This window comes from Sitophilus oryzae, unplaced genomic scaffold (genome assembly GCF_002938485.1).
Source record: "Sitophilus oryzae breed Bouriz unplaced genomic scaffold, Soryzae_2.0 scaffold_2006_pilon_pilon, whole genome shotgun sequence".
Lineage (NCBI taxonomy): Eukaryota > Metazoa > Arthropoda > Insecta > Coleoptera > Curculionidae > Sitophilus > Sitophilus oryzae.
Genome location: NW_022146732.1, coordinates 5,542,380 through 5,563,034, shown reverse-complemented (window position 1 = coordinate 5,563,034; position 20,655 = coordinate 5,542,380). Strand labels below are relative to the sequence as shown.

The window sequence follows — 20,655 nt, the reverse complement described above, 5'->3', positions numbered from 1 at the left end:
ATTATAATATATAAATAAATTTTGTTAATGCAAATAATAATACATCACTATTATATAACTTACTATTCACTACTATAATCACTATTTATAGATATTGAATGTTTTTTGTTAAATTAGATCGATTTTCAAACCCCAAAATTTAAAATATATTTTACATTTTACCCATTATCTTATGCACCAACTATTCATTATTTGTATATTGTAAAACATTTGCTGCATTTGTATGGTTCATAGTTTATTTGCCAAAGTATTTGTTACCATAAATAGGTATATATTATATTGTGTTTATTAACTGTATATTATGTATATTTCATGTAAACTATATCATTTTTAAAATACAAACCAAAAATACGAGGAATAATTACGTTTTCCATGTATTCTACAACATATTTATTAATCTGTAGTATCTGACTAGCGTGACGTCATAAATCTCGCCCCGTGGCTGTTCTATTAGAGACGGCATTGGTCTAATATTTAGAAATGTCAAAAGCTGATGACATTTTACTTTTGTCAATTATGACATTTCGTTTTGATTTTTGCAAGAAGAGGAAGAACTGTCACTTGTTTTATTATTTTCCTTTTCTATTTCACGAAAGTAAAAAGAGTTACCTATCTGATTCGTTCAGGCACTCAATTTAAAGTATATCAGTAACTTTTTTGACAGAGGGATTTTATATTTGCCATGTTGGTAAAAAATAACGGTCAAAATTCAAAATTATTCATTTTATAGACTATAGCTGATATGGAAGGTATAGTGCGAATCAACCTTTAGTTGGCCCACCAGTACATTAAGTAAAACTTCAAATGATTCTGTCAAGTCTTAGAAAAAACGAATAAAAATAATATTATTTACTCATAAGTTCTCCTAATTTTAATTTTTATTTTGCTTGTGTGTAATTAGCGAAATAATTTTGGCTTTAGACCAAGCAAAACAGCGAAGTAAACAAAATTAATATGAACATTTTCTAAAAATAAAACCGGCGCCCTAGATCATTACTTTATATTCTTTTTCGATTCCCATAAACAAATTTTAATGGATCGTTTTAGAGAGATAGTTGGTAAAAATCATATTTGAAAACGGATTTGTGACCTATATTTCAAGATGTGTAGGTAGGTGTGTGGCTTTTTCATTTTCTTTAATCTCTGCCTAATTAGCTCTTTAAGCGTTTTGAGGTAGTGGTTTGGATGTATGGTTATCAGTTTTCTATTTTAATTAATTCACGATTATTATTAGAATCATTATTTTAAATAATTAGTGAAATAGTTACCTTGTAAATTAAAAATATACACACTGTACCTAAAGCACTCTTATTTTTAATAAAAAAAATACACTTAAATTGAAGGGCAAAAAGTTATCCACTAAAAAATTACGTGAACTTGAGGACAGGTTGGTGTTAAAAGTCGGAAAAATATCTTATCTATTAGTAAAATATTTTATTACTGATTAATAAATCATTTTGTCAAATGTAGTAGACGTATTAATAAAAAAAAGACGTCATTTATTATGAGCTGTCGCCGCTTATTTGCATCTAATTTTAATAAAACAAATACATTCATCGGATATGTATAGATTTATATCTGAGTTGTTAAAATAAAAATTTTTTTTTTGATTTTAACAACTCATTAAAACATTACATAATAATATAAGTGTTATTTTTATTTCAATTAAGTATTAATTATTTTAATATTATCTAAAATATACCTGGATACGTTTTAGTTTCATATCTTGATAAAAATAGAGAGATATATAGCAAACTGTAATTCTTAACAATTATAAACTGTTTTCTTCTTCATATTTGGTTAATTTTGAGTTTGTTCTTTTGATTTCTTCAAAAAATTTGAAACTCTATGTCAAATCCAAACGTCTGTTTGGCATTCAATGTCAAAAACTTTTGGTTTTTTTTTCTTAGTTACAACCAGGCCCTAGGCACTAAATAGTAATTTTATATTTGATTAATTGCTTGTTTCTCTCTACAATTTCCTGTCTCACAATGTACCGTTTGTGTCCAGGAAGGGTTCATAGTTTCATAGTTGTCGATTTTCGAAAGAAATCAGTACATGTATATTATTTTGTATATTTTTCATTTTATTGATTTTATGGAAAGCACTGTTCATTAAAATGTTGTATCCTATGTTATAGGGCTTGTTTCTCTCTACAATTTCCTGTCTCACAATGTACCGTTTGTGTCCGGGAAAGGATCATAGTTTCATAGTTGTCGATTTTCGAAAGAAATCAGTACATGTATATTATTTTGTATATTTTTCATTTTATTGATTTTATGGAAAGCACTGTTCATTAAAATGTTGTATCCTATGTTATAGGGCTTGTTTCTCTCTACAATTTCCTGTCTCACAATGTACCGTTTGTGTCCGGGAAAGGATCATAGTTTCATAGTTGTCGATTTTCGAAAGAAATCAGTACATGTATATTATTTTGTATATTTTTCATTTTATTGATTTTATGGAAAGCACTGTTCATTAAAATGTTGTATTCTATGTTATAGGGCTTGTTTCTACAATTTCCTGTCTCACAATGTACCGTTTGTGTCCGGGAAGGGATCATAGTTTCATAGTTGTCGATTTTCGAAAGAAATCAGTACATGTATGTTATTTCGTATATTTTTCATTTTATTGATTTTATGGAAAGCACTGTTCATTAAAATGTTGTATCCTATGTTATAGGGCTTGTTTCTCTCTACAATTTCCTGTCTCACAATGTACCGTTTGAGTCCAGGAAGGGATCATAGTTTCATAGTTGTCGATTTTCGAAAGAAATCAGTACATGTATATTATTTCGTATTTTTCATTTTATTGATTTTATGGAAAGCACTGTTCATTAAAATGTTGTATCCTATGTTATAGGGCTTGTTTCTCTCTACAATTTCCTGTCTCACAATGTACCGTTTGAGTCCAGGAAGGGTTCATAGTTTCATAGTTGTCGATTTTCGAAAGAAATCAGTACATGTATATTATTTTGTATATTTTTCATTTTATTGATTTTATGAAAAGCACTGTTCATTAAAATGTTGTATCCTATGTTATAGGGCTTGTTTCTCTCTACAATTTCCTGTCTCACAATGTACCGTTTTTTGTCCGGGAAGGGATCATAGTTTCATAGTTGTCGATTTTCGAACGAAATCAGTACATGTATATTATTTCGTATATTTTTTATTTTATTGATTTTATGGAAAGCACTGTTCAATAAAATGTTGTATCCTATGTTATAGGGCTTGTTTCTCTCTACAATCTCCTGTCTCACAATGTACCGTTTTTTGTCCGGGAAGGGATCATAGTTTCATAGTTGTCGATTTTCGAACGAAATCAGTACATGTATATTATTTCGTATGTTTTTTATTTTATTGATTTTATGGAAAGCACTGTTCAATAAAATGTTGTATCCTATGTTATAGGGCTTGTTTCTCTCTACAATTTCCTGTCTCACAATGTACCGTTTGTGTCCCGGAAGGGATCATAGTTTCATAGTTGTCGATTTTCGAAAGAAATCAGTACATGTATATTATTTTGTATATTTTTCATTTTATTGATTTAATGAAAAGCACTGTTCATTAAAATGTTGTATCCTATGTTATAGGGCTTGTTTCTCTCTACAATTTCCTGTCTCACAATGTACCGTTTGTGTCCCGGAAGGGATCATAGTTTCATAGTTGTCGATTTTCGAAAGAAATCAGTACATGTATATTATTTCGTTTTTATTGATTTTCTGGAAAGCACTGTTTATTAAAATGTTGTATCCTATGTTATAGGGCTTGTTTCTACAATTTCCTGTCTCACAATGTACCGTTTGTGTCGGGGAAGGGATCATAGTTTCATAGTTGTCGATTTTCGAAAGAAATCAGTACATGTATATTATTTCGTATATTTTTTATTTTATTGATTTTATGGAAAGCACTGTTCATTAAAATGTTGTATCCTATGTTATAGGGCTTGTTTCTCTCTACAATTTCCTGTCTCACAATGTACCGTTTGTGTCCCGGAAGGGATCATAGTTTCATAGTTGTCGATTTTCGAAAGAAATCAGTACATGTATATTATTTCGTATATTTTTCATTTTATTGATTTATTGAAAGCACTGTTCATTAAAATGTTGTATTCTATGTTATAGAGCTTGTTTCTCTCTGTCAAGGGCTTGACGATCTGTCAAGTTATTTTTAAATTATTATTTAAATAATTATTAATTCAGATATTCCTGATTTGTCGGAAAGTTCGGTGATTTGTGGTTTTATTAGTTTGTCGATCATCATTTTCGTATTAGATACTAAACTTTTTTATTAAAGACCTTTTGACATTTTAAAAATAATAAATATTTATGAACCAAATAAAAAATAGTTTAATCATAAATAAGTAAAGTAAACGCCACGAATGTTTGGGAGTGATTCATCGGTCGCTACCATGTGAACTAATCTGTTCAAGGTCACATAAAACTTAATTCCAGTGCCGTGGAGTTTCAAGTCATATAATAATCAATATATAATCTGTTGTAATTTGTTGTTTTAACTGTCAAAGTCTTGTCAAAACATATATTTGGTTATAAATATAAAATGGAATGCCCCATTGGTCGCACTGCAAGCACACGAACGGACTGACGCACAAAAACGAATCAATCAAAGAAACGCGATATAGTATCGTCTTTGTCAATAACGCTAACATTTTAGAATAAGTAGGAGGAGCGCAGGTAGATGATTAGACCGGGCCTTTAAAAACCTACGTCTGCGGTAAAAATTTACGTTTTTAATGTAAAAATGATAGCGCGCGTGTCGATTCTAACTTCATCAAGCGATGAATCACTCCCAAACATTCGTGGCGTTTTTTTTACATACTATAATTAATAGTTAATTAGTAGCCTATAATATTTTTACGATATTATAATTTATTTGCTAAATCAAAAAATAGACGTTATGTGCTTTATTGTTGGTGTTTAAAATGTATGTATTCATAATTTTATTTTTGTTTTGACTATGTTACACCTCTAATGATCTAATAAACAATAAAAAGTAGTAAAAAAGTCTATATTTATTATTTTATAGTTTACAAGAAAATAATTTTGCGCTTGAATAACGTTATCGTTTTGGTTAGCGTTAATAAGTAACGGAACGCTAAAATTATGTTATGCCAAAACTCTCCATTAGTTTCTTCCGGATCACCAGGTGGCTCTAAATGACGAACCTATTTATTTTATATCAGTATCCCATCTATTTCTAGTACATTACATTAGTACCTTCATTAGTCTCTGATACTAACCTGTCGCTGTCACTGTTGGCAGAGTCAGGCCTAGTGTCTAGAAGGGTATTTAGGGAGCTGGCGATATCTTCGTCCGCTTCTGCATTGGCAGTACTAACAGCGCCACCTAGGTTGTTCTGCATCTGTAGCTGATCTTCGCTACGACTAGTTCTAACGAAGCTATTCGTTGCGTAGGCATCTTGTGGAGAATGCTGCTACAAAAATATCAATTAAATACTTACGTTAGCTTAAAAAAGTACATATAATGATAAAAGCTTCATGTATATAGGTGTATAGACTATAGAGTTACCTGTATAGGTGGGTGATCTTTTCTGGTGGCGCCCACTGGCGACGTGTGCGCCGAATTCGGTCCCGACGATCGGCCGCTTCGGCCTAGTTCGGTTTCGTTCGGACTATTTGGCACTGAGTTGTACTGCGCCGGCTGATGGCGCAGGTGGTGGGCGTGGCTGTTATGGTATCTCGAATGGTCCGCCTGCGCAGACAAGTGAAGGAAAAAATTAATCTCATGTAAATTATGTAATGAGTAAACTCGTAAAAGTATAGAGAGATACAAAAACATTTTATTTTCTATTAAATTATGTAATTTAATAGAGATGTCTACCAGATCACTCTGTAGCGATTTAGGAGATTAAAGCTTTATTCGGAACCTCGCAATTAGTGGTTTCAATTACACTTTATACTTTTTAGTTTACGATCTATCATTTAGGTTACGATCTATCATCCTAGCAACAGCTTGCTTGTCAGTTGTATCCATAGAGAAAGTCTAATATTTAGCTTATAAAACAATTAACTTTTGATTTCTCACTACAATTTCTCTTCACGGATGTTAATCAAAGACCAAAATATAAGTATAATTAGTGGAAAAGTTAAAAGTTTGACAACTTTTTCTAACAATTGAAAATATCTACCACTAATTTTGACGTTCTGAATGCTTACATTGAAATTAAAGGAACAAACTTCTACTCTAATTGAAACCACTAATTACGAGGTTCTGAAGCTTTTCTACTAATTGAAAAACACTACCACTAATTGAAACTACTACTTTATTCCACTAATTGCGAGGTTCTGAATAAAGCTTTAGGGTTAAGAGATTTCAGTTTCCGCCACCACTAACCTTCTTCTGTTGCTTAGGTACTATGCCGCCCGCCTGCGGCATCCTCGATATATTCAGTATGTGCTCTCCCGTCATCATGTAGGCCTCGAACTTGGGCGCGCCGCCACCGCCAAGCCCCGTGGGCGGCGGCACCGCCTGCTCGCCGCCCTGCAGCCGCTCGTGGTGGTGATGGTGGTGCTGCTGTTGCGACTCGGCGAGCAGCGGTTCGTGCTCGGGCGGCAACCGGCCGTTGGGGGCGGCGTGACGCGCGTGGTGCCGATGTGAAGAAGGCTCAGGCCGCGGTCTGTGGCCGCCCCCGGGTGGCGAGCGGTCGCGGACGACGCCGCCGCCTCCCGCCGTCGATTGGAGGTGCTTGCGAACGGTGGACTTGATCTTTGGATCTGTTAATAATAATAATATCTTTATTTACTGTTTTTTACAATTATTGGGGTAAGACCGATAAAAAACTCAACAAAAGTCCTTTCTTTTAAATTTGTCGATGTTTCGCATTATTAGGTAGAGAGTAGAGATGAGCAAAACTGCGATTCTCCAATCGCAATTGATTGCGATTTTTAAATCGCAGCGACTGTAACCTGCGATTGCGATTTTAATATTTACCAAACCAAATTATTGGTAACAAAATGCTTTTTCTAAATATGCCAATGAGCCACACTCGTCCCAAGAACAGTTAACCTAATAGGACTGCTCATTCAGCCTTGTAGTCATTGTAGTCCTTGTCATGGTTATTAGTCCTTATCCAGCAACCAATAATACACACACGTGCATTATTAGTTGCCGAATGCAAAACGTTCATTATTTAGTTTATTTATTTAAACACCTTATATGTATGCAGTATAGAAAATTAACTGTATAAATCGTATTAAATAATCGGATAATGCATTTTTAAGAACAGCAGTTCCCAACATCACCTTTTGCAAGCATTCTTTTTAGAGTACTTCCATATTTTGCTTTAAAATAATTAATAAACAATATCGTACGCACTTAGTAAGCACTTTGTCACAATCCACAACACAAAATAAACGTATTTATACACTCTATAGCTCTAAAAACTTTAAAGACACTTTTTTCACATTTAAAATTGACAAAATAATTAACTCAAAATTTCTCAGCTGTTATTTTTATAAGTTTACCATAGGCAACTAAAAATACACACTATCATGACAAGGACTACAATGACGTCACGACTGTCAGCTGAAACGCGGGAAGAGGCGAACGTACGTCTTATGAGGATGAGCAATCCTATTAGTTCACCGTTCTTGCACTCGTCCCTTTTGAAAAAATTGAGATATGATTAAAAATACGATTTGGGCATCTTTTAACTGGCCAGGAAAAGACGCGAAAGACAATAGACGATCAAATTTATTTTTCCAAGGCATCTTGATTAAAATTAGTGTTTTTAACACAGCCATGACATTCTAGACTGAAATTAAAATACGATTTTTTTAAGCGAAAATATCAAAACTTGCCATATGATATGCCATTCTATTGAGAGTGTCATTTTCTATCGAATAAAGTAAAAAAAATACCGAGGGTCTCATTAAAAATCAAAAGTTGTAGTCATTTCTAGTCATTTACGGTGAAACAGGAAGTGACTAAAAACAAATGAATACGTCAAATCAATCCTAATTTATGTCCTATATTAACGCACCAAATCTCGTTTTTTTATCAGAAAAAAAAATCGGTAAAAAAACTTTTAAGTTAAACGGTTTTATCTTATGTGCACTGAAAACTAGAAAATAATAATAACAATTACGTATTTTAAACTTCTAGTTCAGAAATATTTTAGTACTAGGCAGAATAGCTTTTAGGCATATTAGACTAAAATAAAAATGTGGGGCCCATTAACTATTGCTGTAATACTTTCTTCTATACTAAGTGTGGATTGCATCGACTTACTATAATCGTAACTGGAGATTTTGACAATCAATAACCAGCCGTGGCGGCTTCACCAGCGAACGCCGAGCTCATGATCTACCAAAATATAAAGATATGCTTTGCCATAGGTAGGATTTCAGAGGGGCCCCACGTTTTTATTTTAGTCTAATATGCCTAAAAGCTATTCTGCCTAGTACTAAAATATTTCTGAACTAGAAGTTCAAACTACCTAATTGTTATTATTATTTTCTAGTTTTCAGTGCACATAAGATAAAACCGTTTAACTTAAAAGTTTTTTACCGATTTTTTATTTTCTAGTTTTTAGTATTTAACTGAAATGCCTACCGAATATTCCTCATTCTATTTAATTCATTTAGTGCATCATTATTACATGGTTTTTTACCTGATAATTTATTACAATCTGACGCTCAGGTGTTTCTGACGCTAACAACTCTCTCTGTCTGTCGCGTTCCGATGCTAGCCTAGACTCATGACGCTCAGGTGTTTCTGACGCTAACAACTCTCTTAGTCTCTCTCGTTGTGATGCCAGCCTAGACTCATGACGCTCAGGTGTTTCTGCCGCTAACAACTCTCTCTGTCTGTCACGTTGTGATGCTAGCCTGGACTCATGACGCTCAGGTGTTTCTGACTCTACCAGCTGCCTTTGTCTCTCACGTTGTGCTATTAACCTGGCATCATGTTGCTCAGGTGTTTCTGTTGCTAACCGTTCTCTTCGTTTCTGTAGTCGACTATAGGTTTCATTTTCACTTTCTTTTGCACGTTTCGTTCTATACTTTTCTTTCGCCTTTTCGAGCCTTCTTTTTCGTTGTGTAGCAGTTTCGTTTTCATTTTTGTTTGTTTTTTTATTTATTGTTTCCATGTTGTTCCCACGAGTAATGGATATTTTAACGGTCGACCCCCCCAGAGGTCCAGTAGAGGGGCAAGGCTATAATATACAAGAGGCGCCCAATCTTGAGGGGAAAACGCTTGCGACATTACATTTTTAGCCACCCTAATGCCATACAGTCCTCAGCACGTTTTAACCTATTACCTTAACTTGGGTGGTAAAGCTACCGCTAACTACGTAGGTACATCTAATCACCTATTTTTTTTAACTGTCCTTCTAACGTCACACAATCTTGGACACAACTGTTCTGCACACACGACTACTCATGCCTTCACCTAATACGCCATTTTGTAACGATGTCCATCTTGGATTTTAAATTTTGTCATAATCACAGTATTCTACTAGTGTAGCCCTTTCATTTGATACCCATATTGAGGGGGTTGTGGAAAAATATGAAATCCGCCATTTTGTACCGGCGGCCATCTTAGATTTACAATGTTATTGATATTACTATATTGTATTGTCATTGGAACTAAAGGTGTGTACCAAATTTCAGATCAATCTGACAACAGGAAGGTACTTAAATTTCAATTTCTAATTTTGACCCAAATAAACAAACAAATAAATAAATACCGTACGGGTCGAGCTAAATAAAACCGTTTAAAAATAAAAAATGTTATCGACGCCTATGATCCTTATGATAGGCAGTCATTTTCACGCCGTGCCTGCACCCCGTGACCGCTGATGTTTGCGAGTAGCGGAGTAGTAGGCTTTGGGAAACAGTTGAATGTCGGAGATTGTTGCTTTCGGCATGATTTCGGCCGAGAGAAGACATTGTTGGTCAAGCTAGTTAGAATTACATTTTAAATATCAATTTCTGTTAAATATTTTAATCTTTCGATTACATCAGAAGTGGCGATGAGTTTAATCCAGCGTTCTTAGGCCGTAACGGCGTATTTCTGACTTACTGACGACTATTGACTTGACTTTGACCTTTGACCATATCGTTTCGTAAATGCGTCGGTTTCGAGGATCGATTCGGTGATCGATCGTCTCAGATACGGGTACCCGTCGGCGTCAGATTTCGGATACCGTCGTCGGATCGGCGAAGCGCGAAAAAAAAACCGGAGGGATCATCCTGCTAGCTCTAGTGCTCGAAGATATTAGCGAAAAAAAAATGCAGTGCTGGAAAGAAGCGTCATATTACACCTATAAGTTACAAACGCCAGAAGATAACAGGAAAAGGTAGTGAGCCAACACATTATCTGAACAAATCTCTTCTAAAATGTATTTTAAAAAAAACTGGCTAAAAAAAATCGAGATAAATTCTAAGGTAATTACGAGATAAATTCTAAGGTAGTATTTTTATACAGATGAAAATTGAGTTTCTAATAAAATCTAGCCGTATATAGGTAGATAAATATATATGTTAAAATGATGAAAATTGGAGAAGATCAACACTGTAAATCAAAGACAAAAACAATTTTTATTTCCGCTCGAAACATTCAGTTGCTTATGTAACTATAGGCTGAAAAATATAAAACGAAAACAATTTTTTTACTCCGCTCAAAAACACTGAGTTTTATCTCTAGGCTAGCTGAAAAATATTATTCGATATTATCGAAAAAAAATGTATACTTAGATAAAATAAAGCTGAAGGAATACATACACTGTAATTTATAGAAAAACACATACAGTGTTTTTATAAATTAAACAAAGAAACACTTTCTCATGGATCATAGTATTATCACTAATCTTGTGGTATTATGATTAAACTAATATAAATAAACACATTTTGGATCTAATATTTCAAAAATTCATTTTAAGATGCTGTTTTTAACGTAGTCTTTAAGAAAGTTATTTTATTTTGTACCTATTTATGTAGTTGAATAAAAACATGGTAGTAGAAAAGTTAAATAGGTTCCGAATTTCAGGTTTTGCAAATTCATTTAAGAATTATATCAAAAATTCACATAGTTTATAAGTATTACATTTGTTTTTCAATTATTATAATATAATTTTAACCACCTCATTATATTTCAGAGTTTTTCACTTTAATTCATGTATTTCACTATTTCAAGAACTTTATTCTTCGTATACGCCATATTTAATAGCAAATAACCCTTCGATTAGTGTTGTAATATATTGACACATTGTGAATGTTAAAATAGTTGTGTAAAATTGTTAGAAGATGAGAACGATGCGTTTATTAAAATATACAGGGCTACTTTTTAATAAAAGTGTAATTTCTTGTAATTAGAAATAAATGTAAATGTCCAGATGGGTAATCTAGGCGCAAGAGTACTATTGTATAGTAATTTTCACAACACGCTTTAGATATCTTGCAAACAAACTACTAAAGGACGACATAAAATAAATATAGTGGGAAATAACAGATTGTTTCAGTAAAAACATGTTTAAATAGTTTTTAACAAAAATGTCTAATAGTTAATATACAACTAGCAAATCCGATTATCTTAATCTTATATTAAATGCATACACTTTTCATATTATGCGTAAACAAAAATAAATAAAGCGGTACTATATTATTTTAATTTAAAATACATAAACTAAGCTACCTAGGTATGTACTTAAATCTTTATGCGACGTTAATATATGAGTTTTACAACCCCGAATAAAGAAATCATTTAGGGATACCCTTTTACCTAAAAAACGAATACTTTCAATATAAACTAGCCATATCTCACTACCTGAACACTGTTGGACATCCACGTGGAATGGGACAAGTAGAGAGGCATAATCTCTAGTATGCGTAACAAGTTGCATTACGATATCTAGGTTGAAAATGTTTCAAACATGCAGTTTGGATTGTGTGGAATCTAAGCACTAGGAGCAAAATGAGCGTATCTGGATAAGTTGCGTTTATCCCTCCGGGCGTAAATAATAAAGTAAATTATGCGAAATATCAAGCGGATTAAAAGAAAAATTGGATGCGTAGCGAACTATATTCAGCGTCAGATCTACTAAGGATCTGCTAAGGATCACTTCGACACAGCTAATAGGATCCAGTCAATCTCCATGGTAGACAGGTTCATTTAAATTTCTAAGCAGCTGAGGATTGGTTGATATGAAGTTAGAAACATCCAAGAATGGTATGCACGGTCAAAGAACAAGTATTGTGGAATAGCTAGGTTTGGCAAGCTATGGACTTGGTTATGGTAGATTCAGACGTGTATTAGGATAGGGAAAAAGAAGGAGTAGGGTTAGTTCTACCCGGTACTCTCTTTTTCAAGGTATACGTTAGTATGATAGCTGGAAAAGGCGTGTGGTGGTTGCTAAGGTATGAGTTTACCACCTAGATGCTTTGTGAGTAGGGCGGACAAGACTTGCGAATAGGGATGAGTCCCGGTATTCGGTCTGGTTAGTTCGACCTGGATTGCTCTCTTTTCCAGTGGCTGGAATAGGCGTGGGCCCATAGTTAGATTTTAGGTTTTAGATTTAGAATTTACAATTTAGATTTAAGATTTTAGAGTTGAGATTTAACTTTATTTTGTTGCACGCAAGCTGCAGATTGCGTGTAACACCAATATATAATAAGTAATTCGTTTATTTTACCTTTTAAAATTGTCTTTTGTCCCTGAATAATTTATTTGTCCATCATGAGTTTTTGAGTATTGTTTCTGAGTGAGTTACGATATTCTATTTTTATTTATTTAAGTAGCGAATAATACGTAGCTCCAGTATGAGCAGTAAACAATCTAACATATATTTTTTCTTTCAGCATTTAAAAATGTCCTTTAAACGATTCTGATAATGTTTCTCCTTTTAGTGTGTTGAAATAATGGTAACAATTAGCTGATAAGGTTTAGTCAATTGGTTTTGTATCAATTGTCTAGTATCAGCAGCAAACAATCTAACATATATTTTTATTTCAGCTTTTAAAAATGTCCTTTAAACGATTCTGATTATGTTTCTCCTTTTAGTGTGTTGTATAATGGTAACAATTAGCTGATAAGGTTTTGTCAATTGGTTTTGTATCAATTGTCTAGTATCAGCAGCAAACAATCTAACATAATATATTTTTATTTCAGCATTTAAAAATGCAATTTAAAAGGTTCTAATTATTTATGTCCTTTTAGTGTGATTGAGAGGAGTGAGGACACTCATAAGTCAGGAATGGCCGAATGTTATCGACGCCTATGATCCTTATGATAGGCAGTCATTTTCACGCCGTGCCTGCACCCCGTGACCGCTGATGTTTGCGAGTAGCGGAGTAGTAGGCTTTGGGAAACAGTTGAATGTCGGAGATTGTTGCTTTCGGCATGATTTCGGCCGAGAGAAGACATTGTTGGTCAAGCTAGTTAGAATTACATTTTAAATATCAATTTCTGTTAAATATTTTAATCTTTCGATTACAAAAAGTTATAGGGGTGAACCACTCTTGAGAAACACTATATTATGATCATAGCCCTAGAAAAATAATACTTTCGCTATGAATAAATAATATCATCAATCTAAGATTTTGTCAATCTTCTCTGTAATCCATGTTGGTAAAAGAAACAACTGAATATAGGTAGGGATACCAAAGAATAAAAATAATATTTGTCAAGTAAATATCAAATATCCCGTAATAAAAAGACATATTTCTGTTTATATAACAAATAGGAAATTCAATTACTCCGTCTCGCGTCGTTTGAGAATAAAATATAGAAAAAGAACCCGAGAAAAACATATTGTTGGAAATGTAATATTTCTAGATCGATAATATTATGAGCTCTGACATTTCAAAAGTTTTGAACTAAGGATATACCTACCTATTTAGTTATAAATGCTTACCGAATTTGTATAATATATAAATTTAATATACATACATTTAATTAAAATTTATTGATATACATAATTAGTAATTTTAATTAATTAATATTGCTTTACGACATGACAGAAAAAAATCAAATAATGAATAAAAATCTTTTTTGTTTATTTCTGTAAATTGTTAAATTGAGTTTAAATATTTTAAAACGCAAAATTAATATATGTATATGTTATGGACAAATATGTAAAATGGGCGTTTTACAGTAATAACTGGACCAATAATATACAGGGTGAGTCTTAAAAAAGTGCAGATATTTTTTTGCAATATACAACACCTCTCGTATCTCTCTTATTGTGAAAGGCATCCAGAAGGTGAGAACTGTTTCATGTTAGGACTTTTTACGTAGAATACAGTGGCGTAGTCTGTTTTTCTACGAAAATAATATTTTTGGAGATATGAACTAAAGCATGAGAACTATGTTTTCTTAAATATACCCCTGTACATGTTTTTATAAACCACATGATCTGGCTTATCCAGAACTTTTAACAAGAACTTGGTAGTAAAAATAAATATAGAGTGTTATATATACTTTTGAGCTCATAGTGCATGCCGGATCATATGATTTATAAATATACAGGCTATTTGAAAAAACATAACTTTGATTCATACCTTCAAAAATATTTTTTTCGCAGAAAAAAACATACCACACCACTGTATTATACGTAAAAAGTTCTACAAGACACAGTTTTCACCTTGTCCATTTCATAATAACAGAGATACGGGGTGTGTCCCAAATTGCAAACTTTTCAAAAAGACCCTGTATCTCATAAATGAAGAGGCCTATGAAAATGTTTACAGCATCTTCCGTTTGACAAAAAAGTGGGACAGGTTTGTGCAAACCGCATCCTCCTATCTTTACTAATAACGCAGATACCGTATTAGGATTTCAACGAAAATGGGACACCCTGTACAGGGTGCCTCGAATTCGATGCTCATCATTGGGATTTCGGAAACCAGAAACCATAAGAGATACAGGATCCGTTAAATGGAAGCAAAGTTGCGCAATTTGATGCTCCAAAATGACGTATTGCATTTTTTTTTATAAAATATTCTGGTGATGGAATTTTCTGTACGAAACGTCGGCAAATATCAAAGTGACTATATATAATGTTTTAAGAGTGATGAAAGGATTTAATTAAATTGAAAAAAAAATCAGGTCGGTATTTAAAAAAGTTAAGTTGATGATGGTCGCCAGAAGCCGAAACGTCAGAGTCAATATTTAATCACACAGAGTTATAGAGCAGAAAAAGTTGCCATGAAAATGTGTTTTTCATTTTAAATTATCTTAAAAAATAAAGCCAAGAAACAATAGAAAACAAAATTGAAAATTCCGTTTTTTTTCGAATATATTCGGAAGTATTCGGAATTTTTCAAAATACAATACGGCATTTTATTAAGCATCAAATTGCGCAACTTTGCCTCCATTTAACCGATCCTGTATCACTTACGGTTTCCGAAATCCCAATGATGAGCGTCGAATTCGAGCCACCCTGTACACGTTAAAGTTAAGATTAATATTGTTACACCACTGTTCGGTTTTTATATGATTCAAAATAAAAAATATATAAATTGTGAAACTAGGAATTTTTTAATGGCCATAATGCGTTCTTTCAAAATCATCGAACAACTAAATCGTTTCCATAGATCCAGTGACGTACCGTGACTTTGAATTTTGAGACCAAAAACTGACAAATAATTTGTCAAAAAAATCATATTACAGCTATATGTTTTATTTTGCATAAAAATGTTAACTAATAAGTTAGAAGAATTATATTTCTTCCCTAACTAAGTGGTTTTATCGCTAAATTTATCTAAAGCTAAGTACAACACAAATCTTAAATACGTGGACTATTATAACAACAAATACATCGTAAAAGACTATTTTTGTAGCATTCTGAACTAGAATTCAAGTTAAACATTTTAGAAAATAATTTAAAGGAAAAATGAACCTGCTCGCAGATGCTTGTTCCGAGTAAAATCGTAGAGCCCTATGATTTGCTTTTATAAACTCTGGCACATGATGAAGAATTGCATGAATCTTTGGAGTTATCTTAATACCTAAGTTGTGTATTTCCAATCTAAATTGTTCGATGTCATGTTCAAAATGTTTGTTAGCTTGACCAAAACAACTCGAAACTACTTGATTGAATGCAGAAAACACTGCAATATATTTATTCTTAAAAAAAATATGTTTAGGTTTTTGCTTCTAAAAACTTTGAATAGGATTCTTTACCGGGCGATATCGTCTTCAAAATATCCACTTTCTTTAAAAGTTGTCTGGCGTTATTTCCGTTACATTTTCCATAATGATATAGTTTCACTCCCGCTTTTTTTATCCATTCTGTTGCAACATTGGTATTCTCCAATTCAAGACAATCAAATAGTTTTTGAACCACACCTAAGAAAAGATGAAGCTCAGGAGGGGGAATATACTTTAAGACAGGTGTTTCTTCGTCGCCAATGATTAAAGGTATGTTTATACAATTTTCTAAAAAATAATTGCCCTTTTTTATATGGTTCATTGAACAACAGTTTAAAAAATACAAAAAAATATTTCAAACAAAAACGCTTACTAAAATCTTTGGCTTTTGTTATATTTCCTCCAAATTGTTGCCATAAATTTGTATTTTCTGTAATACTTTTTATAGTTCTGAATGATCCTTTAATTTCCATTTCCTTTACATCACACCATGGGCAAGTGTGAGTGGATGAATTTGACTGAAAACCAAGGAGAATCATAATAAGCTTAAAGTCAGCGGCAAAAGTATAGGAACAAATTCTACATATGGACTGCAGATCTAACGTCTCAAAGAGGCTTTTAATGTTAGCATAAGATTCAGACAACTTTGGTCCTAAGCCAATTATGAATAGTTTATTAATTCCAGCACTTTTATATTTCTTGAAATATTCGGGATCATTTTCAGGCACATTCAGACAAACTTTAAGTGATCCACCACCACTATCAATGCCAATTTTTAGATGAAAATCAGGTAATTCTCTAATTTCCAAAATATATGATAGAAGATCAGATAAATCTGAGCAGTATACAAAAATTAATATTAACTGAATTAACATTTTTCCTTTAAATTATGTTCTAAAATGTTTAACTTGAATTCTAGTTCAGAATGCTACAAAAATAGTCTTTTACGATGTATTTGTTGTTATATTTAAGATTTGTGTTGTACTTAGCTTTAGATAAATTTAGCGATAAAACCACTTAGTTAGGGATGAAATATAATTATTCTAACTTATTAGTTAACATTTTTATGCTAAAAATAAAACATATAGCTGTAATATGATTTTTTTGACAAATTATTGTTTCAGTTTTTGGTCTCAAAATTCAAAGTCACGGTACGTCACTGGATATATGGAAATGATTTAGTTGTTCGATGATTTTGAAAGAACGCATTATGGCCATTAAAAAATTACTAATTTTACAATTTATATATTTTTTATTTTGAATCATATAAAAACCGAACAGTGATACTAATCTTGAAAGGTACGTATAAAAGTATTAAGCTTGTAACACTCCAAATTACATTATAAATTATAACATTTCAAATAATAAGAAATTATAGGTAGGTATTATAGCTTTTTGTCTACACATGATTTATTAAAAATTAGAAATATATGTTATATTTTAGTAACATAGGTTTTGCCGTAAATTAAATAACAAGTTTAATTGTAAAAAAGAAGTAAAAAAAAGACTCAGAGACTCAAGTTTTCTACTTCTTTTTTATTTGAACCAGGTCTCTTTGAGAAAAATGGACGCCGTCTTTAAGTTTAATAGTTTTTAATATTTAGCATAATATACTTTGGAGTGGGGCAAAACATGTAAGAAAAAAATGTTAAAAAGCTATTAAACAAATGCAACAAGAATGAAAATGAATAAGATGTAGTAGCTTACCGCGTTTAATTTTTAGTGTTACGGGGTCTGTGGATAGGCGTAGACATTTTAAAACTGAAAATGCAAAAATGGATGTTAGATTTCACGAACATTAGATCGCTCACAGCTGAGAACTTTCCAAAAGTGCCAAAGTCATTCGACCGAATGATTTAATTTTAGATAAAGCAACTGAAAACTATGCTTCTTTTGCAAATAGGAAATCGCATCTTCGAATTTTTAAATTAATTTCAATAAATCAAGAGATTTTAAAAACAGTGTGTGCACTATGTCAAAACTATGTGCCCATATTTAAGTGACACTTCTTACAACAGCTATTAAATTGAAGGACATGTTTGAAAAAGTTGCATATAATGCTGTTTTAATATAATAACACAGATTACAGGTACGAAAATTGTTTTTTTTTGACGATGTGCAAACGAGTAAAATTTCCTGTGCGCAAAAATAAACTCGCGTAAAATAACAATAAACAGCGTAATAGAGAGATATCGCTAAACCGAATAGCGTGCATGGACGTTAATAAGGCCAGGTGTTATTTCCTTTACGTGAGGTGGTATTAACTCTCTTCATTTATAGTTATCGGATCGGAAAGAATTCTGATCGCGTCGCGTCGGGCTATTTAAACTTAACCTAACTTTGAAATTGTTTTGTTTACTAAAAAAAATAAAGGGCTAAAGTGCTTATTTACAGTGCTTTATTGTTCAACGTCTGCCAATGGGTTTAGGGCAACAAAAGCAACAAATTCTCTTAGAAGGGCTAAGTCGTTATCTGCTGTAAACCTGCATGCGCTATGTTTGTTTATCACTTTGATATCAGATGTCGGATTTTTGTCGGTGATTCCCATATTTTTATATTTTAGATAACGTAGAAGATTCTTTGATTTTAGCTTATTTCCAACCAAACTGATATATATCAAAATCACAGAATTTACCGGTACATATTCTTGTCACAATCATCATAAGCATGGAAAAAGCCAAATAATTCTATTTTAATATTGTCATAAGTCATCATATTTTTAATTTTCATAAGTATATCTCGGTTCGTGAGTGTTTCTGATTGAGTTTGGGGTGACTCTGATTCAGTTTTAATTTTAAAAATGCTAATAAACGGTTTAACGATTTTTATGTATCTATTTTTTTTTATGATTATATCATATTTTTATTATACCAGTATACCAATATATTCAGAATCGAATATCGATATTTAATAAGATCGATCTTTTGTTGTCGATTTTTTTCTGGATTGTTATGTCCGATCTTGAATCGATTCAAAATATAGATTTGTTTTATTTTTGGGACATCCCTACCCGCACATGCCCATTTAAGCAATTTTTAAACGTTATCAGAGGTTATTTAGAAAGAGCGTTTGGTGTAATTGATCCGCAAATTACGTCAGGCGGTAACGTTATTGGCGCGTTGACTCGCGCATATCGTAACCATGATAAGGTACGCCAAGAAGGTAAATACTGGATGACGCTATTCGGTTTCCCGATATCTCTCTAATAACTGTGCCGGTCAGGCGATGTGCACAATTTTAGAGGCCATAAGTGGGCGTGCTATGTGCGCAAACTAGTCACCTAACTAGTGCCCGATTCCGAAAATTGGAACCACGAAAAACAATAAAGAAAAAACAAAGATTATAATCTGTATAATCTGTGATAATAATCTGTACATTTCCTGTTTCCTGCAAATTTTGTGAAATACCACCAAAAATATACACTTTTATGCAAATGCCTAATAATTTTAACGCCCCTGAAAATTTATTTAAGAAGTGTAGAAATTTTGAAACTATTCAATTCGTGTGATTTGTTTTTGTTTGCATGTTTTGTTCATTATTTATAGTGATTTACAGTAATTTTGTTAAATTACACGAATATTCTCGTTGATTATTGGCTTGAAATAAATATAACAATGTCCTCCAATGAAAATGCGAGTTGCTTAACTCTAATAATTCTAATTCTGATCTAGCAAATATACGGTATTTAGCACAAAAAGCTGATAATACCGGGTGCATCTCAAAAGTGGCTCACCCCCTATAACTTTTTTATTTTTTCATATAAAAAACGAGATTTGGTGTGTGAGTATATCACATAAATTAGGATTGATTGACGTATTCAATTGTTTTCGGTCACTTCCGGTTTCACCGGAAATAACTAAAACTTGTGATTTTTAAATGGCGCCCTCGATATTTTCTTACTTTATTCGATAGAAAATGACACTCTGAATAGAATGGCATACTTTTGACATATTCGTTCAAAAACAAAGTGTATTTTAAATTTCAATCTAGAGTGCCATGACTGTGTCAAAAACACTAATTTTTAATCCTTGGAAAAATAGATTTGATTTCGTCTAATATTTTTCGTGTCTTGTCCTGGTCGGTTAAAAGATGCCCAAATCGTATTTTTAATCATATCTCAATTATTTTAAATGAAACGAGGGTGGCTCATTAGCATATTTGGAAAAAGCATTTTTCTACGAATAATTTGATACCACACACTTGATATTTCGAGTCAAATTGTCGTTACGAACTGCATGTTACAAATTCAAATAAAGCATAAATATGCAAAAATGTCAAGTTGACATATTATATGTCATTCTATTCAGAGTGTCATTTTCTATCGAATAAAGTAAAAAAATATGGAGGGTGCTATTTAAAAATCAATATATATCAATCCTAATTATTTATGTCATATATTAACACATAAAATCTCGTTTTTTTATCTGAAAAAGGTGAGCTGGTGAGCCACTTTTGAGACGCACCCGGTATATATCTTGGCATAATATTATGATTGAAATTCATATTTTTTCTATATTTTTATTAAT

General features: G+C 32.4%; 1 protein-coding gene across 6 annotated transcripts in view; it reads right to left on the bottom strand.

The window, feature by feature from the left end:
• LOC115883879 (exchange factor for Arf-6) overlaps positions 1 to 20,655 on the bottom strand; it is a 140,802-nt gene that overhangs the window by 53,175 nt on the left and 66,972 nt on the right. For 4 of the 6 annotated variants that reach the window (XR_004050463.1, XM_030902297.1, XM_030902300.1 and 1 more), the window contains exons 3-6: positions 17,837 to 17,890; positions 6,374 to 6,753; positions 5,549 to 5,731; positions 5,260 to 5,453 (exon numbers count right to left, since the gene is read on the bottom strand). Coding sequence is in view for 5 of the 6 variants with exons in the window: in XM_030902297.1 (XP_030758157.1) it covers positions 5,260 to 5,453; positions 5,549 to 5,731; positions 6,374 to 6,753; positions 17,837 to 17,890 (811 nt within the window). In the remaining variant the exon portion in view is untranslated. The remainder of the gene's footprint in view (positions 1 to 5,259; positions 5,454 to 5,548; positions 5,732 to 6,373; positions 6,754 to 17,836; positions 17,891 to 20,655) is intronic. The other 2 variants (XM_030902298.1, XM_030902301.1) reach the window with 2 other exon arrangements.